This window comes from Monodelphis domestica, chromosome 1, assembly GCF_027887165.1.
Source record: "Monodelphis domestica isolate mMonDom1 chromosome 1, mMonDom1.pri, whole genome shotgun sequence".
Lineage (NCBI taxonomy): Eukaryota > Metazoa > Chordata > Mammalia > Didelphimorphia > Didelphidae > Monodelphis > Monodelphis domestica.
This window is the reverse complement of record NC_077227.1, coordinates 224,402,843-224,429,188: the sequence shown is the minus strand read 5'-3', so window position 1 is coordinate 224,429,188 and position 26,346 is coordinate 224,402,843. Positions and strand designations below refer to the sequence as shown.

The following is a 26,346-nucleotide window of genomic DNA, read 5'->3' as shown; positions in this document are numbered from 1 at the left end:
ACATTGTTGGGTAAACAGGAAGGCATCAGCATTAAAGAGTTTGATCCCATGTTCTCTGTTAGTCACCCCACCAACGCAGTGCCTGCAAAGAATTCTGAGAAATTTCTATTATGTTTGTATTGCCAGTATAGAGCTCACCAGGACCTTCCAGATCATCAGGGCCAGGGGTTCTTAACCTTTCTTTCTTTCTTTTTTCCTCCCTTTCCTCTTTTTCTTCTCTTCTTTTCTTTCTTTCTTTCTTTCTTTCTTCTTTCTTTCTTTCTTTCTTTCTTTCTTTCTTTTCTTTCTTCTTCTTTCTTTCTTTTCTTTCTTTCTTTCTTTCTTTTCTTTCTTTCTTTCTTTCTTTCTTTCTTTCTTTCTTTCTTTCTTTCTTTCTTTCTTCTTTCTTTTCTTTCTTTCTTTCTTTCTTTCTTTCTTTCTTTCTTTCTTTCTTTCTTTCTTTCTTTCTTTCTTTCTTTCTTTCTTTTCTTTCTTTCTTTCTTTCTTTCTTTTCTTTCTTTCTTTCTTTCTTTCTTTCTTTCTTTCTTTCTTTCTTTTCCCTCTCTCTCTCTCTCTCTTCTTTCTTTCTTTCTTTCTTTCTTTCTTTCTTTCTTTCTTTCTTCTTTCTTCTTTCTTTTTCTTTCTTTCTTTCTTCTTTCTTTCTCTTTCTTTCTTTCTTTCTTTCTTTCTTTCTTTCTTTCTTTCTTTCTTTCTTTCTTTCTTTCTTTCTTTCTTTCTTTCTTTCTTTCTTTCTTTCTTTCTTTCTTTCTTTCTTTCTCTCTCTCTCTCTCTCTCTCTCTTTCTTTCTTTCTTTCTTTCTTTCTTTCTTTCTTTCTTTCTTTCTTTCTTTCTTTTCTTTCTTTCTTTCTTTTTCTTTCTTTTCTTTCTCTTTCTTTCTTTCTTTCTTTCTTTCTTTCTTTCTTTCTTTCTTTCTTTCTTTTCTTTCTTTTCTTTCTTTCTTTCTTTCTTTTCTTTCTTTCTTTCTTTCTTTCTTTCTTTCTTTCTTTCTCTCTCTCTCTCTTTCTTCTTCTTTCTTTCTTCTTTCTCTTTCTATTCTTTTCTTTCTTTCTTTCTTTCTTTTCTTTCTTTCTTTCTTTCTTTCTTTCTTTCTTTCTTTCTTCTTCTTTCTTTCTTTCTTTCTTTCTTCTTTCTTTCTTTCATTCTTTTCTTTCTTCATTCTTTCTTTCTTTCTTTCTATCTTTCTTTACTTTCTTTCTTTCTTTCTTTCTTTCTTCCATTTTCATACTACCTGTTATTTATTTATTTTTTTTAGCTGGAAAATTTTGTTTAATTAATTAATTTAGAATATTTTTCCATGGTTTATACGATTCATGTTCTTTCCCCTCCCCTTTCCTCCTCCCCCCAGCTGACACACAATTCCATTGGGTTTTACTTGTATCATTGATCAGGTTCTTAACCTTTCTTGTGTCCACAGACCTCTTTGGTAGTGTGATGAAGTTATAAAATCTCCCTTCTCAGAAAAAGTTTTTAAGTGTCTAAAATAAAAAACAATATTAAAAAAGGAAAACTGTGTTGAAATGGCTATTAAAATGTTTTTAAAACTTCACAGATTCTAAGTTAAGCTTTTAGTCAAGCACCTGAAATTTACAGTTGATGAAATAGAGACGTAGAGATAGAAGGCAAACTGGCTCAATAACTAAGAAGTGGGGAAATAAATCAAGACTAAAATCTAGGTCTCTTGACTTGAAGAACTGGAGGCTAAGCTTTTCTTTTAGAGGAACTATTGAGGAACAGGTAGAAAATGGAGCATCTCTGGACTCTAGCTCCACTGCAGAGAGCCAACAGTTCCTGGCTCCTTTAGGTGTGAGTGATAAGGAAACTGGTAAGACTGGTGTAGCAGGGCAGTGAGAGGTGGCACAGTAGAGAAAGTGTTGGGCCTAGAGTCAGGGAGACTAGCCTCGTAGGATCATAGCTTTTAAAATGGGAGTAATCTTAAAGGCCTTTGTTAGTTTAGCCTCCTTATTTTATAGATATGGACACAGATAACAATATAATAATAATAATGGTTATCACACCTAGCAGATTGGCTAACATGACAGCAAAGGAAAGTAATGAATGCTGGAGGGGATGTAGCAAAGTTGGGACATTAATTCATTGCTGGTGGAGTTATGAATTGATCCAACCATTCTGGAGGGCAATTTGGCACTAAAAGACTGCCTACCCTTTGATCCAACCATAGCACTGCTGGGTTTGTACCCCAAAGAGATAATAAGGAAAAAGACTTGTACAAGAATATTCATAGCTGCACTCTTTGTGGTGGACAAAATTGGAAAACGAGGGGATGCCCTTCAATTGGGGAATGGTTGAACAAATTGTGGTACATGTTGGTGATGGAATATTATTGTGCTCAAAGGAATAATAAAGTGGAGGAATTCCATGGGGATTGGAATGACCTCCAGGAATTGATGCAGAGTGAGAGGAGTAAAACCAGGAGTACAATGTACACAGAGACCGATACACTGGTACAATCTAATGTAATGGACTTCTCCATTAGTGGCAATGCAGTGATCCTGAACACCTGGAGGGATCTATGAGAAAAACCACTATCCACATTCAGAAGAAACACTGTGCGAGTAAAAACACCGAAGAAAAACAACTGCTTGATTACATGGGTTGAGGGGATATGGTTGAGGAGGTAGACTCTAAATGAACATCCTAGTGCAAATATCAATAATATGAAAATAGATCTTGATCAATGATACATGTAAAACCCAGTAGAATTGCTCGTTGACTACAGGGGTGGGGTGGGGGAGAACATGAATCATGTAACCATGATTCATATTCTAAATTAATTAATTAAATACAATTTTCCCATTAAAAAATAATAATGGTTAGCATTTCAAGGTTTTACAAAATGCTCTATAGACAATTCTCATAGTAACACTGGCAATCGGATGCTCTCATTATTTCCATTTTACATATGAATTCAAATTTGGCCTCAGACATTTACTATGTGACCCCGGGCCAATCACTTTAACCCTGTTTGCCTCAGTTTCCACATCCAGAAAATGAGTTAGATAAAGGAAATGGCAAATCAATCCAGTATCTCTGCCAAGAAAACCCCAAATGAGGTCATGAAGAGTTGGACATAACCGGAATAACTAGCCCATAGCCATCAGTGGCGAACTTGGGAAGCTAGCACAGGGAATGTCTCTCAGCCAGCAGGAGCTGCTTTCTCAGGCTGCCCGACTCCACTTCCAGCTGAGGGTGATTAAGACGTGGCTAGAATTTCTCCTTGCCAACCTGGGGAGCCATGTGATGCAGAATGATATACACATTCAGAGCCAAATCCTGTCTATGTCTGTCCAGATTCTCAGGAACAAACAAAGCAACCGAGAGGGCCACATACATTCTTCAGGGGAAGGTAGTGTGTATCAGAGGCAGGTTTAGACATGTGAATTCACAGTTTTGTGCTAGGAGAACCATTTCCTGCCCTTTTAATCAGCAGAGCCTGCAGATAACAGCTGTCTCTTGTGTGCCTTGCCAGGAGTTGTGATAATAAGGCTTTGTCTTATAGAATACTTTTTCCCCCCCAGGGAGCTGTCTTTCTACCACTTCTAGAATAAGAATGGAACAGGAATAGCCAGAGGGGCCATCTCCATCTTCTCCTAACCCCATTACTCCTCACTCTTGCCCCTCCTTATCTTTCATTAGAATGTCCCAAATTTGCAGATGTCCAACTCAGCCTCAATTTCCATCCACTAGCCTAGCCTCGTGGACATTTTATTGGCTTGTTGGGTGAGTTAGTCTAATCCCAACTGGTGCCAAAGAAAGCGAACCTTTGTTTGATGGAATCAATTCAGCAATCTATCCATTCCTGATGCCTTCCTTTGCAGAGGACAGAAATTAGATCCAGATCCCTACAGGATTCTAGATTTAAAAACTGGAGGAATCTTAGAGGTCCTGTCCATCCAGTCTTCTCATTTTATAGAGATGGACACCGAGGCAGTAAAATAAATGACTTTGCTGAGGTCATATAGCTAGTATGAGATGTAACAGTGGGTAGCATTTATATAGCACTTCAAGGTTTTGCAAAATGCTTTATAGATATCTTCACAGTAACCTTGGAAAGCAAATACTATCATCATTCCCATTTTACGTATGAGGAAGGTGAGGCAGAATCAGTTAAGTGACTTACCCTGGGAAGTAGGACTATCATTATCTTAACTTTACAGATGAGGAAACTGAGGCAGTGCAGAGGTTAAGGGACTTACTTAGGGCAACACTGCTAATGTTGTCAAGATAATTTTAGGGTTGTGCCTTAAAATCTAGATTTAATTGGTCACCAAGGGAAATCTCAAATAAAATACCCAAGTCAGTCTGGAAATTTATGGTAATTTAATTAATATAGAGGGAAGGAATTTAAGGAGAAGGAGGGAAGAGGATGTAGGATTTCTCCTGCCTGGCCTGTGCCAGGGGGAGTTTAAAATCCTCACCTCTAGGTCCCTGAAGAAGATTAGAGGCTTCTAAGAGGATAAAGTTGGAAAGTAAAGGAGGAAAACTTGGCCAGAAACTCACCACTGAACCGGACAATAGCTTGTAGCCATGCTAAGATGCTGAAAGGTCTAGCATGCTGCCACCAGCCAACTCTCTGCCGCCAAAAAGGTGCCTGAGAGAGGACGTGAGCCAAATATATAGACTTTTCACTTCTTGTGTCTCCTCCTCTAAATGCCCATTTCTTTTAGAGTTCTCATCTTCTTTGATTAGATTATATCTTTAGATTTACTTAACACTTCTTTAAGTTCACCTTTTGTGAATTACTTAACCCTTTTTGTGATTAATTGAGCCTTTATAGTCACTTAACACCTTTTTGTACTAATATCTTAAAATAGACTTAACTTAAAGTTCTACCTTCACTATAAGGTAAGAGATAAGTACCTTCATTGTTCAATCAGGAGATTACAATTTTATCTTTCCCTAAAGTACAGTCTAAGTAGGATAGAGTAATTTAGAGTTCCCAAGACATTCCTGATTTTGTTAAACTAAATATCTTCATTGTTACAATCAGGAAATAGCTAAATCCAATCTTCAGTGTCCAAGGCAAGATTTGAACTCTGGTCTTCCTTACTCCAGGTCCATCTCTGTATCTACTGTGTTATCTAGTTGCTAGATATGAGACTCTACTTTGCATTTGTTATCTGATTTCAACTCAATGGATTGAAATGCTCCTCCATTCTAAACTCACTACTATGCTGCTAGCTCAAGCCTCTATTGATGTTAACTCTTTCAACCTCTTTTCCCCTCTGACTGAGGGCTGAAGAGTGAAGCAACAGCCTCCTCCTTTGTTGAGGGCAGGAACTGGACTTGGCTCCTATACTTTCCATTTTCTGCCCTACCTAGTTCCAACACAAAAAGATGCCACCACATCAGGTGCCCCCCAGGGTCCCATCAACCTGTTTTCTAGCCTTGGTTTGTATGTCACCTCTCCCCTTAGATTTTAAACTTTTTAAGGGTAAGAACTGGCTTAAAAAATTAATTGAACCCCTGGCACTTAGTGGACATTTAATAAATACTTATTGGATTGGGTATGAAGCCAGCTGTTCCTGAGTAAAAGTCTAGTCACTCTGTTCTGCTGCCTCTTGAAGATTTAGTTTCATGCTTGCCTTTTTCACAAGAAGAAATTCAGTCTTAGAGGGACAAAGTGACTTGCATGAAGTCACACAGTGAATTAGAGGCAGATCTGGGATTTTGGCTGAGGATGATATAGGGCTAGGTTCTCTAGCTTTAAAAAAAATCCTCACCTTCTATTTTAGAATCAACACTGTATATTGGTTCCAAGGCAAAAGAGTTAGGTGATTTGCCTGGGGTTGCACAGCTAGGATGTATCTGAGGTAAAATTTGATTCCAGGATCTCCCATCTCTAGGTCTGGCTCTCAATTGACTGAGCCATCTCAGTGGCTTTAAAACCACAAAGATTTACACACACCTTATTTGAGTAGCAGCAAAAATCGTTTTCATTTGTATGAGGGTTTAAGGTTTACAACCAGACTATAGCTGTGAATGGCAGTAAGATGTACTAGGAACCCTGAGTTCAAAGCCAGACTCTGCTGCTAACTAGTTGTGTAATTTTTTTTTAAACCTCTCTGGGTCTGTTTCCTCCTTTGCAAAATGAGGGGGTGGGACTAGATAATTTCTAATGACCTTTATAATTCTAAATTCTATGATCCTTTTCAGTTTTATCAGTCTACATTGTTTAACATGAAAGATATGTTGTGAAAAAAGAAAATAATGATCTCTGTTTCCTTCATAGATGTGAATGAATGCATGACTGAGAACCCTTGTGTACAGAGTTGCATCAACACTTTTGGCTCTTTCATCTGCCGCTGTGACCCTGGATATGAACTTGAAGACGATGGTGTCCGTTGCAGTGGTAATGGCTTTCACCGGGGTTACCCTCCATTTGGTGTCTGTGGCCTGGGAAGAGGATGGGGTTCTTTCACAGATATTTCCTCCTGCCTTTTGGCACGCCTTTCATTCATAGCATATCTTAATTAGGTCATGAATCTATAGGAAACAGATGTGAGGTCAAATTGGTGAGGGGAAGGGGACAGAGTGGAAGTAGAAATGAGAATAATCGCTAACAAAGTATCTACAGGAGGGACTGGTATTTGTCATTTATTAATGGAGGCAGCTAGGTTGCTCAGTGGGTAGGATGCCAGGTGTGGAGACAGGAAGACTCAATCTTCCTGTAAAATTTAAATCGATATCAATAACTCCAAGTATTATTTTCCATAGAGTTTTATTAATAATCACTAAAGATAGACAAAGCAGATTAAAGCATAATCTAACCTAACTGAGTACCACCTGGCTCCCAGCCAGGCTTACTAGCCATGTTCTCGGAAGAAGGGAGAGAGGGCATTGCCACACCAAAACTTTTATCCTTCATTCCCCCCAAGCACAAGCGTTTACATCAGTGTAAGCATGCAAATGGGATGCTGGGTAAGATAAGCTGGGTTGGACAAGTCTTGGGAAGTAAATTCTATCTACACATTCCCCCCTGTGATTCTTTGGGAGATGAGCATATTGAAATCTCCCAGATTTACATGCTGTCTTCCCAATGAATCATTTCACATAACTAGCTTATATTTCTTACTAAAAGTGCATATAATATTGCACCATCTAATGGGAAATTGCAATAATTTGGGGATAAGTGGGAAATAAAAGAGAAAGAGAGCAAAAATAATGATTGCCAAAAGTATTGACAAAAAGCCAATTAGGAGGCAATCCCCTTTGGCATAAGAGTTTACATTCAAAATAAATGTGTTCAACCTCCCCACAGTTCAATTCACTACATCTCAAAGTTCATTCTGTATTTTTTGGTGCAGTGTGTGGTTTCTGCAGGCTTCTTTATAGCACCTTCTCCAAACAGTTTCTTGATTTGGGGAATTAGTGAGTTTCTTATCCTAAAAATTTCTCCAAAAGATTTTAAACCTTGCATTTTATTTATTTTTTATTTTTATTCATTTGTTTATTTTTCAAAACCTTTACCTTCCATCTTGGAATCAATATGGTGTGTTGGTTCCAAGGCAGAAGAGCAGTAGGGGCTAGGCAATGGGGGTCAAGTGACTTGCCCAGGGTCATATAGCTAGGAAATGTCTGAGGCCACATTTGAACCTATGACCTCCCATCTCTAGGCCTGATTCTCAATCCACTGAGCCACCCAGATGCCCCCTAAACCTTGTATTTTAGGATAATTATACACCCCCCCAGGGGGGTTTTGACCAATACCCAGATCACTCCAGGATACATAGCTGAGTTATGAGGTATATGAATCAATTGTCAAAAGAAAAACAAACCATAAAAAACCCAAATAAAAAAATTAAATTTTGGGAAAAAAGAAGAATAAAAATCTATGCATATCCTCTGTCTCTGCCTTGGCACAGATTCTCATCAATCCTTGACCGTGTGCTTACTAGGCACTGTACAATGGCTCTTTTGTGATCCCTTCTTTCTGAAATCAGACACAATTATTAGTAACAGTCCCATAATATTTAACAATCAATGGCAGGTTTCCATAGCCTAAAGCTTTTGGGCTAATGGATTATTAGGGCTATGGATATTTTAAACTTATCTTATTGCAAAATTAAAAAAAATTACTATTGATTATATGTACTTCAAGTACAAGAAAAAAGAGAAAGAACATGTCAAATATCCTATTGCACATAAAAGGAAAAACAATAATAAAATTAAAAAAAACACATAACAAAAAGTCATAGTTCACATTCCATGACAATGTGTCAGCCAACTAGAGGCATAACACAAAGGTTTCTCACTCAAAAATTAGGTCTATTTCCCTTTTAACTCAGCCATGATCCATAGTATGAATGTAAATAATTTTTTCACCAGATAACAGCTTTTTAAAAGACAGTAGTACAATATAGCTAATGCCTCCAAATCATAGGAGCTCATTTGATGACAATTGCAAATAAAACCACTATCATTAGTATTCACATGAGTCTCTACAGCCACTTGCTATGTGTCATTTAAAAGCTTTTGAAGCTCATGGATATCTGTTATGAGTTCTCCAGATCTGTTTACATAAGAACAAGACTGATATTCTGTAGAAAATAGATGGCCTTAGTAGTTTGGATGGCTTGAGCTGACTTGAGTCAATCTTTCAACCTTAGCTGAGATATTTCTAACAGAGCCTATTACTGCCATCATTCTAAAATTTGGCAGGAGAGTCCAGAAAAGCCTCTGTAATGCTGATGAAGACCTTTTGGGTCTAAAATGTCACCAAGAATCTACATTACCATTCTGGGGGAAGGGTAGAGTAAGCTGATGAGTTACAAATATAAAACCATCTAGGAACCACCAAGATCCTGGTTTTCCATGGGAAATCCTTCCTGTGGGAGCCATCTAGGGGTCACCAAGACCCATGGGAAATCCTTCCCACCTCTGGGATGAGATTGTAACTCATAAAAGGCATGTGTTTATATATCCTATCCATTGCAAACATGGAGGTGAAGAATATAATATTGCTATAACACTTCACTGTGTTACCCATGTACTTACTACTACTAAAATTGGTCCTTCCCTTTTGTTACACACAAGTTAAAGGTAGTTAAACAATCAGTCAGAGGTAGTGGCACTTCTAGATATCTGAAAATCACCTTTCTGAAGATCCGTTAAAATCAATTGAGATTTTTAGCTCATTAAATTCTTCAAAGGTTACTGATACAGGTTGTAAACAGTTCGATGGATTCCATCCATCATCATCTATGTGATAGTTAACAAAGGCAAAAAGGAACAAAAGGATGTTTAGGCAACATGTGACCTCCTTGTGTTGCAAATCCCAAATAGATCTGATGACAAACCCAGCTTCCATAAGGATCAATGGCTTTGCCACAGAAAAGGATTTGTCCAACTTGTCTATGGACTTTTATAATGGTATTTCCTCCAGTCCAGTCATAATGGGAGGGTACAAATAAAGACAATATAGCAGAACATATAGCTAATGGACAAAACACAGTAACTGAAAGTGACATATTATAATGGAATATTTTAGATTAGATTAATATGTGAACTTAAAAACAAAATTAAATCTTAAAATGAACAATCAGCAAATACAATAAGCTGACAGGATACAGTCATTCTGTGTCAATAGAAGGTTTTACATGTGAGCAATGAATCCAAGAGTCCTTTACTCCAATTTTGATAGTTGTTGGAGTGGTTAACAGGATTTGGAATGGACCTTCCCAGGCAGGCTGAGTTTCTCCAATTCCCTGGAAGTTCTTTATGTATATCTTGTATTTAAAATTGTGTTACAGAGACTTCTTCACTATGGGGAGGGGAACAAACTGAAACAGTTAACATCAATAAGGCAATGGAATGAAAAGGCTTTACATTAACCGCCATACTCTTTGAGATTCCTTCCTCTCCCAAGTACCATCATCCATCTAGATCCCTTTGGTCATGCCTCTGGGGTCCCCCATACTGAGGGGATTTCTGCATTGAGTATAGTGTGGATGAACCCCATATTGAGTGTTTTGCAGAGACTTGGTAGGAAAGGGTAGGTAAGGGGGTATAGGAGGATGAATCTCCCTTCTGAATCTTGAGATTACTCAAGTTATAGTCCAATTGTTTTTTCTTGGGGATGAGTGGATAAACAGCAAGGTATTCTATCAGTATAAGTACACCCAGGAATGGGAGTAAGAAAAGACATTCTAAAACTGGGAGCTTTTTGAGATAGGTAATGCACTGCTCTTTCATAGAGTGGGCCATGCTTGCAATTCTACTTCCTGTCCATAGGTGGTGCTACCCTAGTGTGTACTGGCTAGTGGTAAGAGCCTCACAAGGAATGTTTGGGAGAAAAGTTCCGTCCCTTCCCTTCCCTGGGGTAAAGCCAGTGGCCACATATTTCCAAGGTTGGGGGGCTGGGGGTGCTAGGCCTTAGGGGTGCTTGGCAGGGAGTGCCTATTAAATTGCCAATGACTTGCCCTTACAGTTTGGAAATTCCTAAGGCCAGATTATGAACCTAGGACCTCCTATCTCTAGTCTTGGCTCTCAATCCACTGGGTGGGTTCAGGGTCTAGAGGGCGGCACAGGATATCCCCCATGTGGGCTAATACCTCACTCCCTAGCCCCACAGCCAGGAATATGGAGGCTCCCAGCCAGGCTGGGGTTGGGGTGGATAGTGTGGATGGGTTGCTCTTGGCACAGTGGCTTCTCATGCTATGCTCCCCTGCTGAAAAGTGGCTAGCCCATGCTTGTGACCCAGCCCTCAGGAGGCTAACCGTTGCTAAAAAAACCAAAAAACACTCAGCTTGGGCATCCATAGCAAGCAATGGCTATTTAGGTATTTACAATATAAGGGAAAGGGGGATTTAGATCTCACCTTCTGTGTAGGTGCTTCCAAATGGCTCTTGAATCCTCAGTGGATTGGGCACGGACTGCAGCAGCTTGTGGACAACAGAGGCAGCAGGAGGCTTCTAAAGCTTTATAGTATTAGACCAATAGCTGTGGCCTTGAACTGCTCTACAACTTAGAGAGGAGTAAGGGTCCTAAACTCAAGACTTCTGGTCACCAAAAATGTAAAATTTAAATTGATATCAACAACTCCAAGTATTATTTTCCATAGAGTTTTTAAAATAATCACTAAAGATAGAGAAAGCAGATTAAAACCTAATCTAACCTCACTGACCACCACCTGGCTCTCAGCCAGGCTCACCAGCTGTGTTATGGGAAGAAGAAAGAGAGGACGGTGCCACACCAAAACTTTTATCCTCCGTCCCATGTGCATTCATGTCAGTGTAAGCATGCAAATGGGATGCTGGGTAAGATGAGCAGGATTGGATGAGTCTTGGGGAGTAAATTCTATCTACACATTCCTGAATCCACATCTGGCCTCAGACACTTACTAGCTGTGTGAATCTAGGTAAATCATTTAAACCTGTTTGTCTCAGTTTCCTTATCTATAAAATGAGCTGGAGAAGGAAATGGCAGCCCATTCCATTATCTTTATCAAGAAAATCCCAAATGGGGTCACAGAAAGTTGGACATGACTGAATCAACTGCCTCCAACTTTGAGGTAGCTAGGCACACTAATAAATAGAGTACCAAGCCTGGAGTCAGAAAGACTCTTCTCTAATTTGAGTCTGGCCTCAGATACTTCCTAGCTGTATGACCCTGGACAAGTCACTTTACCCTGTTTGCCTCAGCTTTCTCATCTGTAAAATGATCTGGAAAAGGAAATGACAAACTAGTCCAGTATCTTTGTCAAGAAAAAAACATTAAATGGAGTCATGAAGAGTTAGAATTGACTGAAAATGATTGAACAATATATTGGCAATTATTTACCCTGTGCATTCATTCATTCATTCATTCATTCATTCATTCATTCATTCAACAAAACTTTATTAAATACCTACTACACACTGAAAAAAAGGCACAAAACAATACTTTATTGTTTACTTTATTGAAGTAAACTAAAGAGCTATAAAACAAAACACTGTGAGATCCTGGAGGGAAGACCCTGGGGGTGGGGGGGAGGGAGGATCATAGGAGACACTGAGTATTTAAGTTTAGCTTTAAAAGGTGGATAGACTTTCAACAGATGAACCTGGGCAGGGAGAACATTTCAGGAATAAGAAAGAATGGTATACTCCAAGGCATAGTCATAGAGGCATGAGAACACAGGGTAAATTTAGGGATCAGGGTTCAATACACACCACTTAGTTTCACATTTCTTGAATGAATTATTTTCTACTATAATTATATGATATAACTAGTCTCTTGAGCCATGCTTTGCACTCAGTGAACACTTTAAACATGTGCTGGATGAATGAGCAACATGGTAGCCAAATGGCAAGTGCCTGTCCTGCCTGAGACAGTGGCAATTAAGATAACACTGGAAAGTTTGTGTGGTGCCATATTGTGGAGGTCCTTGAATTACCAATCAAAAAAAGGCCCTAACTTTAATTCAGTAGATAGTAGAGAGTCACTGAAATTTTTTGAGCAGAGCAGTGACATGACTAGTTACATGTGTAATGGAGGAGGGGAAGGGGAGAGAATGAGTGGAGGATTCCTCTCCTCTATTACTAATGGAGAGAGGTAAACCAGATACTGGCTTCACTGGAGGGATGTGACTCCAGGAAGATGTTGAAGGGGAGAAGTAAGGGCTGGTGACAATTATGAACCAGGTTATCTCAGTAGAAGTGACAATATGCCTTCCTTAGAGGAACTCAGGGCCCCTGAGGCTAAGTCTGTCTCAGTGAGGCTAGATGTTCCCTTATAGATTCACTTCACACAGGCACTTTAACTGTCAGCCTTTAGGGGTTTAGGTATGGCACCAACTGGCAAGGGAAGATGATAATATTCCTTAGTCAGTGGTACGGAGCCACAGAGGTTCAGAATCAGACCTCTTCTCTGTGGAAAGTACGACAAACCCAGGTCTGGGTTATCTCCAGACAAGGACAGGATTTCAGCTTGAAATCCTGTCTCAGGTTATTCATCTTAATCCCCTTGTTTGTTTTCTAGAGACAAGCCCAAACCTAGATCTAAATAATTCAGATATAATTTATTTAGATGTCAATGAAGAAGGTAATGGCAGAGGAATGAGAGAAAAAGGGAAAGCAGATGAAGGGCAGCCCTCTGATCTGCCCCCCTTGCAGATTGGTCTTCAGTGTCTGGAGCCCAGAGGCTTCTGGTCTTGGCATCCTTCTTCACCAACTGTTTCTTATCCCTACATTTATGGTCCAACTAAATCCTAATGTTCAATTCAAGGGATGAAAAAGGAAGAGAGATTCCTGGGGAAGGATTCAGGTTGGCTCAGGCCAGTGAGTCCAACAAAATCCCTGTTGAGAATCATATAGTTATTGATTGAGTCTCAGTGGAGGCATTGAGGGTCTCTAGACGGAGTCAGGTCCCAACTGGTAGAGAAAACTGGTTGAGCTCTTTTTCAGCTTCAGGAAGATGCTCCCCCTTCCCTTTCCTGTCTAGAAGACCTCCACTTTTGGCTTCAGAGTTCTCTCTAGCTTTCAGAACTCCCAGGATTCTCTTGTCCCTCCTCCCCTGCTCCTCAGGCTGATCTGTCCATCAGCCTGGCTTCTCATCTCTCTCTCTCTTACTTTACACATGCAAAGAATGATTTTTCTGACTGCAACAACAGCTCAGAGGAAGGAGAGGCTATTCTAGTAGTCTGGGTGGAGGATAAAGAGATTACCTAGTGTGGTGACAATGGTGGTAGGAAAAGGGATCATGAATTACTGAAATCTACAGAGAAGCCCAAATACCATTTAACTCATTAGCTCTACTCCTAGTTTTCCACTAAACCTGTTTACCAGAGATGCTAACAAGATGCAAAATTGACCTACTTATTGGTACCACTTTCTTTTTTCCTCATCTACACTGTTAGTAAGTAGAAAGAACAATGACCCAATAGGTTTTCAATTATTTAAAGAAAGGCAGTGGGACCAGGTAGATCAGAGATGCAAGGGACTTGTTTAGACTTCCCCTTATTAACTGAAAGTTGATCAGAGGAAAAATTGGCCTGTGTTTTTCCTCCCTGCCCCTATAATCCTCTCTCCCCCAGAGAGAAGAGAGAATGAAATAAAATCGACATTCTTTTCTACTTGCCTCCCAAACTTATTGCTTTCTTCTGAAGAATGACTGTTTGCAAAATCATTAGATAAACCTTCAAGGGATTTGTTCAGATTCTTTTCTTGCAATGGAATTTCATTGCATTCAATATAGTAACTCCTTACTCATTTGAACCAACCTGTGGGGAAAAGACAGTTGGAACTGGCAAAATGTTTAAATTAGAGATTTTTTTTAGAAATACATTTTATAGTTTTTAAATGCATTTAGTAATTCTACCTACCTGCTAGATCTAAGAAATACAGAATGCCCTTTGTACCTGAAGAGGACCAAAATGACGTCACTTTTTTGGGATGAATGTACAGCATGTCCAACTGGCAGCTCAGGCAAATATGAGCTCAGAAGACTTTACCACAGGTCAGGCACAAATAGCCCTTGTAAACATACGGGTCGGATATGTCTCTAGATTCGTGCATCTCAAATTTCTTTTGAGCTGCTACAATTCTGCGTGCCTTCTTTGATACAGGGGTGTCATGCTGGATGGTCCCATGCCAGCATCTCCCAAGTCTCAGGAACCGATACTAGAGTTCTGTAGAGAGACCTTGAGAGTGTCCTTGTATTGCTTCTTCTGAACTACACATGAGCCCTTGCCTTGTGTGAGTTCTCTGTAAAACAGTTTGGTAATTTTTTTACTGATGTCTAAAGTGGGAAAATAGTTGATTCTTTTAAGTACTTAAGCATATTTCCTTTCATCTTGCTTATATTATTTCCTTAGTGAACTATTTTTGTGGTACAAAGATTTATAACTGTGAATACCTACTTCCTTTATTAAGTACCCAACACATCCAAGTCTCTGTGATGTATACAAAGCTATGGGATATGACACAGGGCTTTCCCCCATCAGTCTAGGGCAGTGGTGGCGAACCTATGGCATGGGTGCCAAAGATGGTGTTCAAATCTAGTCTCAGATTCTTCCTAGTTGATCCTGGGCATCTCACTTGCCTACTCCTTACCACTCTTTTACCTTGGAACCCACCCCTAGTAGATAGAAGGTAATGATTAAAAAAAGAGATATGTACTCAAATAACTGCAAAAGAAAATAGAATGTCTGAGATTTGGAGTCTGAAGACTTGGATCAATTCCTTATGCTTCCATTTCCTACCTGTGTTCTCTTAAGGAAGTCATTGAACCCCTCTAGCACCCAGTCCTCTTACCTGTAAAATGAAAGAGTTGGCATTTGGCATATGAAAGAATTGGTATTGCTACCAATTGATGTAGTGGCTAGAGCACCAAGCCTAGAGTCAGGGGAAAAAAAAAGATTTTTTGAATTGGATTCAGCAAGATCAGTACAACAAAGTGCTAAACTGACTATTATCACAAGCCAAAATATATGAGATGGGTCCTTGATGCTCCAGGACATCCAGGGAAGAGAGACCGTTGTGGCTAGAAATGACTTCATTGTGGAAGGACACTTTGCTGGTGTTTCTTGGGTTGAATAAGTAGAAAGGAGGAGGAGAGAGCATTAAAAAACCAAACCCATAGCTTCCATCTTAGAATCATTATTGTATACTGGTACTAAGGCAGAAGAATAGCGGTTAAATGACTTGCCCAAGAGGTCATAGGTGGGAAATGGAAGTGTCAGGATTTGAACCGTAGGTCTTCAGACTCCAAATCTCCTGGACAATCTATTTTCTATTGCAATTATTTAAGTATATGTCTTTTTTATTTTTAAATCCTTACCTTCTGTCTTAGAATCAATACTAAGTATGAGTTCCAAGGCAGAAGAGTGGTAAGGATGAGGCAAGTGACTTGCCCAGAGTCACACAGCTGGGAAGTGTGAGGCTCGATTTGAACACAGGACCTCTTGTTTCCACACCTGGCTCTCTACCTACTGATCCACCTTGCTGTCCCTTGGAGAAGAGGGCATTTTGAATAGGGAAATAGCAATTAGTATGAGAAAAGGCATAATATTAACAGCAACTCATATGTACATATTACATGATTTACACTTATAAATATATATTCCAGAAATGCATATACACATATTATACAAAACATTATAAAACATGTCCCTTTGCTTAAAAGATATATTATCATCTCTATTTTACAGATTAAAAAAAATGCCGAGGGGACAGCTGGGTAGCTCAGTGGATTGAGAACCAGGCCTAGAGATGGGAGGTCCTCGGTTCAAATCTGGCCTCAGACACTTCCCAGCTGTGTGACCCTGGGCAAGTCACTTGACCCCCATTGCCTAACCCTTACCACTCTTCTGCCTTGAAACCCATACATAGTGAGGTTTTTAAAAGAAAAAAAATGAAGTGAAGTGAAGTGATTTGCCACAAAGTAAACAGAGGGTGGAAATGGAACTTGAACTCAGGTCTTCTGACTCATTTCAGCAGTCCTACCAGACAAGGCTGCTTCAGGAGATTCTGTATATGAATCACAGCACCTGCTAGCATGCAGGCACTGGTCACAGTACCCTCTAGTGGTCATATATCATTTCTATTTGGATTATGTCATTCGAATAATCCTTTACATTTGTTTAGTGTTTTTTACAGTGTATGCAGCATTTTCATCTGCTTTCTGATTTGATCCTCACAATATACTTCAGTAAGAGAGACGGAGCACGATACATGTTGGAATTTACATGTGTCAGAGGAAGAAACCAAGGCCGAGAGTCCAAGTGACATCCAAATCACACGTCTGGCCAGTCATGGAGCCAGGACCATCACCCATGCCTCGAGGGCAGTACAGGGCTATTCGTGGACATTCATATGTTATTGAATGGAGATATCCTAATAGGCCTAGGAAAGAGCTTATATTCCAATGAGGTTTTCCAGAGGAAACAATGCAGTCATTCAGAGAAATGATTGCAATGTTGAGAATTGTAGTCACTGTAACAGAATGGTGACCAACTCTCCGATCATAGCACGTGTGTGACCACCAACTCTGCTTGTGTTCAGGCCAGCCTTTTTCGCAGGATGCTAAAAGTGAGATCACCCGAACTCAGGACCCTTGAAATTGATTTTAACTTATAAGATCTCCTGACTCTGAATGCTATGAACTGGGATTTTGGAGCTTCCAGGGTGTTAGAGTGACAGTCCCTAACTTTGGTGGAGATCAGCCAAGAAGCTCCCCATTCTGCAGAAATCAGAGCTGGGATCTGGGAGGTCCCCCTGGCCATTTCATGGGGGAAAAGAGGGTGGTAGAAGCAGGTTTTTCAACACAAGAGATGTAGCAATGAATAGAGGACTGGATTTGGAAATAGAAAGACTTGTGTCCCAATGGGCAAGTCATTCAATATCAGTTTCAGTTTCCTCGACTGGAAATTAAGCATAATAATGGCGCCTACCTTTCAAAGTGTTGTAAGAAACAAGTGAGCTCATATCTGTTTATCTATCTGCTTTGCAAAGCTTAAAAGCACCATATAAATGCTAGCAGTCATATTTTATTCTTCTATATGATATATATGTAATATAATATATATATATATTAGCAATAGTTGGCTTTTCAAAACTATACACTTTAATAAATTTTGCTAGAATGTGGGCCTTGTCTAAGCATTACTCAAAGGCTATTGGGGTGGAGAAAAAAGGACTTTTCAGCCCTGGAGAAAGATGCATCAGGTTTATAACACCTGCTATTTTCACAGGGTGGAAAATGAGCCTCTTTGACAAAGTTACCTACACTGGGTAATTCTAGCCATTAATGGTATGTGAATCAGGGAGCAACCTGAGGACGGGTCACATGGGAAAGGAGACAGAGGGAGCAAAACATGTGATTTTTTTTTTTTGAAGAGTAATCAAATGAGGCTCAAATGAAGGTCAGGCTGCCAAATACTGCCTGTAATGAACAGTTTCATTATTTGGAAATACTCCCATTTCACTCACCATGGACGACATTGAAAAATTATAAAGTCACCATTACAATAGCTTCCCTTCTCTTTTTCCCCACCCTTCCTAATCCAAAGAACAGGCCCAAGAACACTCTCTCTGCCAATAATGGAACTGGCTGGAACCATTCATAAGGTCCCTTAGGAAGAGATGGTTTAAATGTCTTAGGAAAACTTCTGAGGCAAGTGGAGAGAAAGAAAGATACAACCTCTCTCGTTCCTTTTTCTCTCACATACTTGGAACTTTTCTTAGGTGTGTGTGTGTGTGTGTGTGTGTGTGTGTGTGTGTGTGTGTGTGTGTGTGTAACTCATTGAAGCTTTAAATAATTGATAGACTCATAGATTTAGATTTTTGGAAGATAACCTAGAAATCATCTGGTTCAATCCATCATTTCACAGATTAAGAAATTTAGGCACACCAAAGTTAAGGGACTTTCCTAAAATCACAGACATAGTATCTAATAGAAGGAGGGTCCAAGTCTTAGTCTTCTAATTAAAAACCCAGTTCTTTTTCTTGTGCAAAATGTTAGAAGGACTTTGAGGCAGGTAATGATCTCTGTCTATAGATGTTGGGAGTGAGGATCGATTTATTTAAGGTGAGAGAGGGGGTTATCAATAGAAGAAAGGTGAAAATTTTGGTCCTAAAAGTCTATCAATGAAGGAGCATATTTGTGGATGGAATTATCAATCTTTTGAAACATTTAGAGGAATCAATAGTCAGGAATACAACCTTTTCCTGAGGAATGGCACCTTAAATTTCATGAAAAAATTTGCAGGACTAGAGAATAGTTCCACATGTTGAAAAGAAGTAGGGGGTAAAAAAGTTTCTTGCTCTTATGATCTTTCTAAGATTGACTTTACCTGGAGTCCAACTATCTTTTTTTTTTTAACCCTTACCTTCCATCTTGGAGTCAATACTGTGTATTGGCTCCAAGGCAGAAGAGTGGTAAGGGCTAGGCAATAGGGGTCAAGTGACTTGCCCAGGGTCACACAGTTGGGAAGTGTCTGAGGCCACCAGGCCTGACTCTCAATCCACTGAGCCACCCAGCTGCCCCCCAACTATCTTTTTAATACATCTTAGGGGCAGCCAGGTGGCATAGTGGATAGAGTGCCTGGCCCTGGAGTCAGGAAGACTCATCTTTGTGAGTTCAAATTTGGGTTCAGACACTTGCTAACTGTATGATCCAGGGCCAGTCATTTTAACCTTGTTTGCCTCTGTTTCCTCATCTGTAAAATGAAATGGAAAAGGAAATGGCAAACCACCCCAGTATCTTTGCCAAGAAAATCACAAATGGCATCATGAAGAATTGGACATGCCTGAAAATCCACTGAAAGATAACGCAAAGAACACTAGATCTAGGGTCAGTGAAACTGATTCAGCATTAGGCAAATCATTTTACCTGGCTGGGCCTCAGTATCCTCATTTGTAAAATGAACTGTAATATTTAAATTGATGTCCAATACTCCAAATATTATATTGTATAAGGTTTATTAATAATCACTTGAAGTAAAGGAATAAAAAAAGGAAATAGAAGTATAAAAACATAATTAACAAAAATAAGACCACATGAATAAATTCTCTTGCCTCTCCCAAAAAGCCCACTTCAGCCAGGCGGGATCACCAGAAGAGAGAGAGAAAGGTGGGGCTACACAAAACTTATATCCCCCCTATGTTGGCATGTAATGTGAGAAGGAAAGTGGGAGGCTGGGAATTGTAGTTTTAGGGTAACAGATTCTAATTACACAGGAGCATAAGACGCTTCTATAGATTGGCACCAATGACCCTAACTTAGGCTGGGATATCAAGTTGGAGACCATGCCTCCTTCATTGTTTCCTTTTTTAAAATTCCTTGGAAGCTGAAGAATTTACCTGATTTTGAAATTGGCAGGAGTGAGACAAATATGAGGAGTAGGATGGGGTGGAGACAGGGATGCTACTTTGAGATTAAAAGCAAATTTATGGAGCTGTGCTGTGATCGGCAAAACGTGTGTGCCTGGAGAGAGTTTGCTTTAATTCAGCAGTCCTTATACTTGTTGCCCCCAGATATGGATGAGTGCAGCTTCTCTGAGTTCCTGTGCCAACACGAGTGTGTGAACCAGCCTGGCACATATTATTGCTCCTGTCCTCCTGGCTACATCTTGCTGGATGATAACAGAAGCTGTCAAGGTAAGTGTCAACATAGTGGGAGAGGAGCAGATAGATGGGTAGGTGGACAGAGAGCCAGGTCTAGAGACAGGATTCTGAGTTCAAATCTAGCCTTAGACACTTTCTAGTTTTGTGACACTGGACAAGTCATTTAATCCTAATTGCCTAGCCTTTGCCGCTCTTCTGCCTTAGAGCCAACACTCAGTATTGATTCTACAATGGAAGAGAAGGGTTTAAAAAAACAGAATGGGAAAAAAAAGTATAGTGGGTGCAAGAGGAGTGGTAGATGGGGGAAGGAGGGAGGTGCAGGTGTGTGTCATCTTCTACTGGTGCAAGAACTAGAGACAGAGGCTGGAGTCAGGGGCTGACTGCATCAGTGCTTATTCCTCTTCTGCCTTTTGCTCCACTCTTCCAGATAGTAGCTGGGCTGTTTAAGGAGAGGGAATGGAATGAATGCCCCTGGCTAACGGGATCAGTGGTCAGACTGATGATGCGTATCCTTGGATGTTGTGTTTGTCCACGGTTGTTCTGTTTGCTCTTCTGGGGCATTATTATCATCATTGTTGTTATTGTTATTATTATTATTACCTCTGGCTTAGACTGTGAAGATGAAAGATATTGTCAGAGCCAGTGGAAATTGAGAACCCTCCACGAGAATAAACTGGGAGCCAAAATCTCTCTCCTTTAAGGCATGCCTATGCCAGATGCCATGGCAACCCAGCAGACAGAAGCCATAGGACCCTTGTAGCAATTTTTCCCCCCAGTGGGCCCCAGACAAGGTCTATGAAGGAAATCATCTGCGGCAGCATTATAGATTGGTAGAGGCAAGAGTCAGTATTACAAACTGATAGAGGCAGAGCCAAAGTTTTGTCGCCATTGAGCTGCTTAAAGGCATCAGTCAAGATCAGTCAAGGGCACAAGGTCTTTCTCAGGGCTGCATTATAGACATCTGTCTTAAAAAAAAAAAAAGAATATGCGATTAGAAACTGAAACCAAAGAATGGAGGCAGTTGAAGTGGGAAATGGATGGAGTCAGGGGACTTTGGGGTATCTGATTGGGAGGATCTAGGGCATAGAAAATAGGAACTAGAGCCAACAAATCCAGACCTAAGGTAGTGATTGGGGTGGTGGTGGTGGCCTCTTACTTACAGTGAGATCTAGAAGGTGGGCTCCCAATAAACAGGTAGCCTACTTTGCACACACAGTGACTCATCATTGTTGGTTTATGAACAAGCCCTATTTTCTACCTGCTAGTGCCTCTGCAGTCTTCTGTCCTTGTGCCCATGGGTGGTCAACAGGTTGGGCTTGTCCACTGAGGCTGTTGCCCTTGTGCCCATGGGTGGTCAACAGGTTGGGCTTGTCCACTGAGGCTGCTGCCCTTGTGCCAATGGGTGGTCAACAGGTGGACTAGTCCACTGAGGCTGCTGCCCTTCTGCCAGTGGGTGGTCAACAGGTGGACTAGTCCACTGAGGCTGCTGCCCTTTTGCCAGTGGGTGGTCAACAGGTGGACTAGTCCACTGAGGCTGCTGTCCTTCTGCCAGTGGGTGGTCAACAGATGGACTAGTCCACTGAGGCTGCTGCCCTTGTGCCAATGGGTGGTCAACAAGTAGCCTAGTCCACTGAGGCTGCTGCCCTTCTGCCAGTGGGTGGTCAACAAGTAGCCTAGTCCACTGAGGCTGCTGCCCTTGTGCCAATGGGTGGTCAACAGGTGGACTAGTCCACTGAGGCTGCTGCCCTTGTGCCCATGGGCGGTCAACAGGTGGACTAGTCCACTGAGGCTGCTGCCCTTCTGCCAGTGGGTGGTCAACAGATGGACTAGTCCACTGAGGCTGCTGCCCTTGTGCCAATGGGTGGTCAACAAGTAGCCTAGTCCACTGAGGCTGCTGCCCTTCTGCCAGTGGGTGGTCAACAAGTAGCCTAGTCCACTGAGGCTGCTGCCCTTGTGCCAATGGGTGGTCAACAGGTGGACTAGTCCACTGAGGCTGCTGCCCTTGTGCCAATGGGTGGCCAACAGGTGGACTAGTCCACTGAGGCTGCTGCCCTTGTGCCCACGGGTGGTCAACAGGTGGACTAGTCCACTGAGGCTGCTGCCCTTGTGCCAGTGGGTGGTCAACAGGTGGACTAGTCCACTGAGGCTGCTGCCCTTGTGCCCATGGGTGGTCAACAGGTGGACTAGTCCACTGAGGCTGCTGCCCTTGTGCCCATGGGTGGTCAACAGGTGGACTAGTCCACTGGGGCTGCTGCCCTTGTGCCAATGGGTGGTCAACAGGTGGGCTAGTCCACTGGGGCTGAGCTGTGATTTCTTTATCCTGAAACTGAGGCAGCTTTAAAGAATACAATTTACTGAACAGAATGAAGTGAATGTAGCTTCAAATTGATAGCTGCTTAAAGCGAATGACTGCAGCAGGAGGGCATCAGTGGCTCTTGGTTTGGATCATAGAGTTCAGATGGCAAGTCATTAGAAGTCGAGTCTTATTTCCTTCAGCAGCCTTACCCTCCTGGGGCTTCTGAATGCACAGCAAGCTTCCTGCCTCTCAGTGGTTTCTTGGTGCCCGCAGCTGCTGCTGTTCTGGCTTCTCTTTTGGCTGGCAGGACTCTCTTGTGTTGCCTCTCTGTTCTGCCAAGGGGGAATTCTAGAAAGTTGTGAGTGAAAAGAACCGTCTAGTTCTTTCAGGAGGGCCCCTCCAAGGGAAGGCACTGAACCAAGGCTGGATTGCCAAGAGCCATGCTCTTAGGCTGGTCTGTTCTACACAAAGACCTCTCTTCCCCGGAGAGCTGGCTTGGGTTAGGCTTTCCTCCTTATTTCATAGAAGGATCCTCGGGATGAATTTAGTCCTAGTCCATACTCTTGCCCTGTTAAGGAATGGTACGGCTGTTCTGGCCTCAGATCTTCCCCAGGACTTTTTTTTAATACCCGACTTTTCCTGATTTCCAATCTGCCCTCAGGTCTTCGTGCTCATGGTTTGTCTCTCGGAGCTGGCATCCGTGATTATAGACACAGCAAAAGAGCAAACAGAGCTAAAACAAGCCACAAGGCAAACTTTATACTTCCTGGTCTCTTGTTAATGAACGAGACAATGCTTCACAGATTTCCCTCCCTCTCCCCTCCCAATTCTGCGCCGATGCCTTCTGTAGGGAACTATGCGACGAGGCTTTCAAGGGGAATCCTTCCTCTACTTGGGGTTCTCCTCACTGACCACATCACCTTCCTGTGTTTCAGATATCAATGAGTGTGAGCACCAGAACCATACGTGCACCCTACAGCAAACTTGTTATAATCTGCAAGGGGGCTTCAAGTGTATAGATCCCCTTCGCTGCGAGGAACCTTATCTCCAGATCAGTGACAAGTAAGTTGTGAGTTTCCAAGTGGGATAAAGTAGCCATTTTATGGTGGAAAGAGAACAAGATTATGAGTTAGAATCAGTCAATTAATCCCCAGCCCACTGTGCTAAGCCCTAAACAAAAGGGAAAAAGTCTGTCCTCAAGGAGCTTAAATTTAGACATTAGTTCAAGTCCTAGATTAATTCCTGCAAGTGAGACCCTGGGCAAGTGACTTTTGTTCTCTGACTCGACTTGCTAATCTGTAAAATAGGGCTAATACTATCTGTCCCTCCTACAGGTCAAATAAAGGTCAAATAGATAACAAAATGTAAATAAAGATGTTTCAAAAATATTTAGCTAGCACGAATATCAATCAATCAATAATTGATCAATAAACATTTATTAAACACCTACAATATATTAGGACACTCTGCTAAGTGCTGAAGATTAAAAAAAGAGGCAAAAGATAGTCCTTGTCCTCAAGACACTCACAAATTAATGAATTATGCTTTATAAACCTTAAAATACTATGTGAATGCAAGTTATTATTTCTGGCATGTTCATATAGGTCTATAGTCTCAGCGGCATATCTATTCCCTGATTATATTCATCATGGATCATAACTCATCTAGGCCATTTGATTCTAAATAATTCCTTTCCATACATTTCTGTAATTTCTATAATGTTGATTATCAATGATATTAAAATGTGAAAATTAGGAAAAATTTGGCACTTAAAACTTTGTTGTTGTTGTTTTATTTTCTGTGATAAATTTATTCATTACTGCCCTGAGGAGTCATGAAATAGGAGGGTCATGGCCTGGTAGAGATGTAAATGGAGCTAGCTAGCTATGTGATAGGTAAGATTTCAAACTCTCTGAGCCTTGGTTTTCCCATCTTTAAAATGAAAGGGATGGTTTATATATACTTCAAGGGGTGGGAAAAATGGAGGATATGGCAAATTAAATCTTTTTTGTCACTAATCTCTAGCTGAAATTTAACATTTTCTTCAATTGTGAATTAAAAAAAAAAATCTGAGCAGGCTGTCTTCACCAGATTGCCAGAAAAGTCCATGACCCAAAAATCAGTTAAGATTTTTCACCTAGATGTTTCAATAAATTCAATCCAATTCAAGATTTATTAAATTCCTGCTGTTTACAGAGGTCTCCTCCAGCTCAATCACTCTATGGAGCTCATAAAAGCACTTTTTCTCCTCTCCATTTATTATACACAATCTCTGAACTGAAAGAGACTTCAGAGACCTTTTATGTAGGCCAGCCCAGACCCAAACAGGAATCATCTCTATTCCCATCTAGTGACCAATTGGCATCTGCTTCAAGATCTCCACCCTACTTGTTGTTGAGTTGTTTTGGTCATGTCTGACACTTTATGACCTTTTTTGGGGTTTTCTTGGCAAAGGTACTGGAATGGTTTGCCTTTTCCTTGTCTAGCTCACTTTATAGATGAGGCAAACAAGGCTAAGTGATTTGCCCAGGATCAAGTGTCTGAGGCCAGATTTGAACTCAGGAAGATGAACCTCCCTGACTCCAGGTCTGGCACTCTTAACTACTGTGCCACCTTGCTGCCCATCCCACTTGTGGACAGCTCTAATTAGGTTTTTCCTTACAGTGAATGAAATGTTCTTCATGGACACTTCTACCCATCGTTCCTAGTTTGGGCCTTGGGGGATCCCAAATCTAATGCCTTTTTCATATTCAGCCTGCCAAATATTTTCCTTTCCATCCTCAGTTTTTTCATGACTTTCATGGCATTTTTCCTCCTCTCCTTATCTTGGTCAGTATATAATTTTTCAGTGTCCTCACTTAAATATGATCCCTGGAACTGAATATGGTAACCTAGAAGTAGTGTAGCCAAGGCAGAGAATTCCTGAACCATCATACACACACACACACACACACACACACACACACACACACACACACACACATATTTTAAGATTGCATTTCTATCATTGTAACCCGACATCATACTGAGTGCTGGCCTGATAGTCAGGAAGATTGGAGTTCAAGACTGACCACTGACCCATACTCACTGTATCCAGTTATTTCTTTTAAAAAATCAATGTTATTTTTTCCCATTAACAAATATTTATTTTCTCTGCTTTTCTACACTCCTCTCATCACTGGGGAAAATAAAGAAAAAACAAGTCCCTTATAACAAATATACACAGTCAAGCAAAACAAATTCTCATATTTGCTATGTCCGAAAATGTAATTTCCATTCTACATGTTTATTCCAATACCTCCCTCTCAGGAGTGTATCATTAATTTTCTGGAATCATAGTTAATCATTATATTGATTGGAATTCCCAAGACTTTCAAAATTATTCATATTTCCAGTATTGCTGTTATCACATAAATTGTAATTTTGCTTACTTTCTTCAGCATCAATTCCTACAAGACTTGCCAGGTTTCTCTGAAACTGTCCCTTCCATAATTACTCAAGTTCCAGTAATTTCCTTTATATTTATATATCACAATTTGTTTAGCCATTCCCCAGTTTTTGGGCACCCCTTTATTTTCCAATTTTTTTTTGCCACCAAAAAATAGGGAGTAGCTTTACATATTTTTGTACACATTGATCCTTTCCCTTATTCTTCAATTGCTTTAGGGATATAAGTCTAGGAGTTGTATTCTTAAGTCAAATGTTTAGCAACTTGGAGGGGATGATTCCAAATTGTTTTCCGGAATGACTGTATAAATTTACAGCTCAACTAATAGTGCATCAATGTGTCTATTTTCCCATAGCCTTTCCAACATCTGTCATTTCTATTCTTTGCTAATTTGGTGGGTGTGAGGTAGAATATCAATGTTAATTTTATTTGAAATTCGCTAATTATTAGTTGTTTAGACCATTTTTCCTTGGGCTTTACATAATTTGGATTTCTATCCATAATAGCAGTTATTAATATTTTTCACCTTACTTATCAAT

At 40.5% G+C, this 26,346-nt stretch overlaps 1 protein-coding gene across 4 annotated transcripts in view; it reads left to right on the top strand.

The window, feature by feature from the left end:
* Positions 1 to 26,346, top strand: part of FBLN5 (fibulin 5) — a 149,720-nt gene that overhangs the window by 95,223 nt on the left and 28,151 nt on the right. For all 4 annotated transcript variants that reach the window (XM_001365148.4, XM_007472551.2, XM_016423296.2 and 1 more), the window contains exons 7-9: positions 6,251 to 6,370; positions 19,974 to 20,096; positions 23,295 to 23,421. In XM_001365148.4, coding sequence (XP_001365185.2) covers positions 6,251 to 6,370; positions 19,974 to 20,096; positions 23,295 to 23,421 — 370 coding nt within the window. The remainder of the gene's footprint in view (positions 1 to 6,250; positions 6,371 to 19,973; positions 20,097 to 23,294; positions 23,422 to 26,346) is intronic.